Source organism: Poromitra crassiceps (assembly GCF_964638095.1).
Source record: "Poromitra crassiceps genome assembly, chromosome: 29".
Taxonomy (NCBI): domain Eukaryota; kingdom Metazoa; phylum Chordata; class Actinopteri; order Beryciformes; family Melamphaidae; genus Poromitra; species Poromitra crassiceps.
Window position 1 is genome coordinate 6,966,799 of NC_139641.1, and position 3,837 is coordinate 6,970,635.

Below are 3,837 nucleotides of genomic sequence, written 5' to 3' on the forward strand. Positions count from 1 at the left end.
GAGGACCCCCAGACCCCCCACTTAATGTGCCCCCATGTTCAAATAAAGCCTACAAGTTCAAAGTGCCTGCACTATATTATATATATAATATACTTATTGTGTAATTTGTACAATGGTGGCAGTTCACAAATATTCTAGCCTGATATTCAGACTGCATTGTCAATTCATAAACTCATTTCCTCTTCATCTGAGATTGTGCTCACTTCAGAGCATTTCTATGAGGGGGCGGGCTTCGGTCTTCCCCAAACCAATCACTAGAGATCAAGGTGTCCACGGCAACCTAACCTGGTGTCACCAGGCTCTTGCCGAGGCAACCGGCCGGCACGGCAGAGCAGCCGCAGCAGTCTTGCTAGTCACAAGCACAAGCTAACGCAGCCAAAGTCGGCCGACTTTGGTTGCTCAACATGGAGAAGCTGGCTAGCATTAGCTAGCTACGTTATCTTTGGCCACAGCTGTGTCTGTTTCTGTTGTGCATGACTGACAACAGCATTAGCCAATCAGCGCCCATGATTGGATTTTCAACGGGAGAAATGATGTTTGCTCATAGCGATTCCAGACCAAGAAGGGCCAAATCCACAACTGTGGAGTAGGCGTGGCTTCGAAGGTCTGGAGCCAGGCTTAAAAAATTCACCAGAATGCAGGAAATGAAGACCTGACTGGGGCTATATTCCCGGCCTGAATGATTTTCCCAGTCCGCCGCTGGTGGACTTGACGTGTGTAGGCAGTGTTGGGCAAGTTACTTTCAAAATGTAATATACTACATATTACTAGTTACTTTCATTTCAAAGTAATACGTTACTTTACAATGTCTGTGTAGAGTAACTCGTTACTTATTATTACACTACTTTTGCATTACTGTCACCAAAATAACAGCAGTAGCAGAATGACATCGCCGCCCCGGAACCATCCCGAAAAATAATTTCACCCATCTTAAAGTCAGTGTAAACATCTGTAATTCTATAGGCTATGTTATCCTTTTCCTTTGTTATTGTCATCTATAGTGGTTATTTGCATAAAAACACACACTTTGATTAGGAAATGATTGCATCCTTATTTAAAAATTTGATTTGATATAAACAGTAACTAAATTTATAAGTTGTGTTACTTGACAAAGTAAATATTACTGAGTTACTGCTACATGTAAAAGTAATATATTACTTTTGTAATGACCCCCAACACTGTGTGTAGGCTACATTTGGCGTCCTTGATATGAATTTTGGGAATGACTGCTCGAAAACATTGTTGTTGAGCTTTTCTAAAAAAAAATAAGAGAGAGAAAAAGAGCCACCTTTCAAAGAACAGAACTCGCAGCAAGTATTTGACCATTTCCCCCCTCCACACCGTTTGTCAGTAAGACTTTTATTTTGAAGGATTTGACAGGAAGTTTTTCTCTTGATGATTTGCGGTGATGATTAGCTGGACCGCGGTCCGTCAGAGTAAACGCTCAGCGGCAGCGATTCACGGAAGATGCTGAAGAAACGGGAGCTGCTGGTAAGTTTCCCTCTGACTGACTTTAACAGCACAAATATCATGTGAAGTAAACAGCTCCGCAGCCAGCTGCTGGCCCAGCAGACAGGCGGCTAACATGACAGCTAAACCCCGAGCCTCCGTGACGCGAAGCCTGTTGTTTGGCTAGTTTACCTTTCAGGCTGGAAAGCTTCGACTCTAGTAATGTTAGCCTGGCTGGAACGTTAGCTGTCATGTAGCTACCTGCCTGTAGCTAGCAGCTAACGCTAGTGACATTGTTTACATGGTGGGATGAGTCGTTAGCTGTCATGTAGCTACCTGCCTGTAGCTAGCAGCTAACGCTAGTGACAGTGTTTACATGGTGGGATGAGTCGTTAGCTGTCATGTAGCTACCTGCCTGTAGCTAGCAGCTAACGCTAGTGACAGTGTTTACATGGTGGATGGAGTCGGTGGCCCCACCGGCTTCTCATCTGTGTGTGTGAGTGAATGTGGAGAACCTCCGCTTGAGTCTTTCTCTCCGTCTGTCTGTGTGTCTGTTTCACCCAGCCTGGCTCACCTGCTACGGTAGCTAGCTAACCTGAGCTAAACGTGTGTGTGTGTGTGTGTGTGTGTGTGTGTGTGTGTGTGTGTGTGTGTGTGTGTGTGTGTGTGTGTGTGTGTGTGTGTGTGTGTGTGTGTGTGTGTGTGTGTGTGTGTGTGTGTGTGGCTCATCTGCAGCAGATGTGGAGATGCTGCTCGAAATATGTCCCTTGTTGGAAATGTTGACCTTGTTGTCATTTTTCTATTTGGCTCGTTTGAGGTTCACCCACACTTACCACTTACAACTTACAACTTACCACTTACCACTTACAAGACAGGACTTGTGAACTAAAGTCACATGTAGATTGTTTATTCTTGGTGGTGACAGATCCTGCAGGCTCGAGTGTGTGTGTGTGTGTGTGTGTGTGTGTGTGTGTGTGTGTGTGTGTGTGTGTGTGTGTGCGTGCAGTGCACAGCAACTGAATACGTACGTTTATCTAACTAACATGATGGATGTGTGTCTCTTCTGTGGTCTTCATAGGCCCAAAGTGACCTTACTACTGTACTTTGTGTATATATGATATATACAGAACTGTAACACTATTTAGGTGCTTAATGGTATAGGCAGTCTATGTGTCTGACAGTATGAACTGTAACACTATTTAGGTGCTTAATGGTATAGGCACAGAGTTTCCCACAGGATTTTGAGTATTTGTGGTGGAGGACCGCAGACCCCCTAGGGGGGTGCGGGGGCATGCCCCCCCGCGATATTTTTTTTAACATTTTAAAGTAAAATGCATGAATTTGGTGTACTTTGAGAAAGCTTAAGAGCAAAATTAAAAGGCTAGATCTATGAAGAACATGTCATCTTTACTGTGCTGTGGGTTTACAATGACAAACTAAATTTCTCCCTATAGGTCAGGGATACTCAACTTGCTTTGCCACTTTCGTGAAATGATACAAGGCGAGGGCCAGTTAATAAACAAACAATATACATTTTTCTGTAGCGGATTGTAGGTTTTTGGGGTGTCAGCCGGAGTTTAGGCTGACAATGTTGTGCACACCGGATAGTTAGTTAGGTTAAGTTAGTTAGGTTAAGTACATACATAAGTGCCTGGGTAGCGAGCAGATGGCGGTATTTGACAATTTAGCAGCTAAATCATAGATTATTGAAAGATATTCCATACTCCAGACTGAAATGCTATAACAGAAGTATTGGCCAGAATGACATGAACATTTATTGGACACTTATTCAGCGGGTATCTTGCATGTTGTGTTCAGGTGCACTGTAATTTTTTTTTTGTTTGTTTTTTGGTCAACATCTTTTTGTGGCGGTCAAAATCCTTTTGTGGCGGCCCGCCACAAATTCCTTTATGTATGGGAAACACTGAGGCAGTCTATGTGTCTGACAGTATGAACTAACACTATTTAGGTGGTTAATGGTATAGGCAGTCTATACCGGGTAGGAGAGCGTTTTGAACAGCCGTTCCCCGGTATTGCCTAGGCCTAAAAAAAAATAAAGTTGGGTTCCGGTTTCCGACCGACCCTGTCGATTTACGTGCGACCCAATTTATTTTATGGGCTTGTTGATTTGGGTGGCGCTAAGGGGCGGGGTTTGCCACTGCCCGAAGGTGCTTTTCACTACGGATACTTTAAAAGGAAAATGGCAGGAAGATTCAAGATTCAAGATTTTTATTGTCACTCCGTAGTACAAGTATCACGTGTGAAATTCTTGTGCTGTGGACTCCGTTTACAACATAGTAAAATATAACGGGGCATATGAGTGCAAAACGGAGCATGACGGACATGTGCTTTGTGTCGCTTCTCTGCCCATGCAGCACTAGCGTGCCA

The 3,837-nt window shown here is 43.9% G+C and overlaps 1 protein-coding gene across 1 annotated transcript in view; it reads left to right on the top strand.

The window, feature by feature from the left end:
• The first annotated feature begins 1,411 nt into the window (after window positions 1–1,411).
• The window catches only part of LOC310799946 (calcium-transporting ATPase type 2C member 1-like), a 159,948-nt gene continuing 157,522 nt past the window's right edge, over window positions 1,412–3,837 (top strand). Inside the window, exon 1 of the mRNA XM_083662555.1 lies at window positions 1,412–1,491. Coding sequence (XP_083518681.1) covers window positions 1,468–1,491 — 24 coding nt within the window. The 5' untranslated portion in view covers window positions 1,412–1,467. The remainder of the gene's footprint in view (window positions 1,492–3,837) is intronic.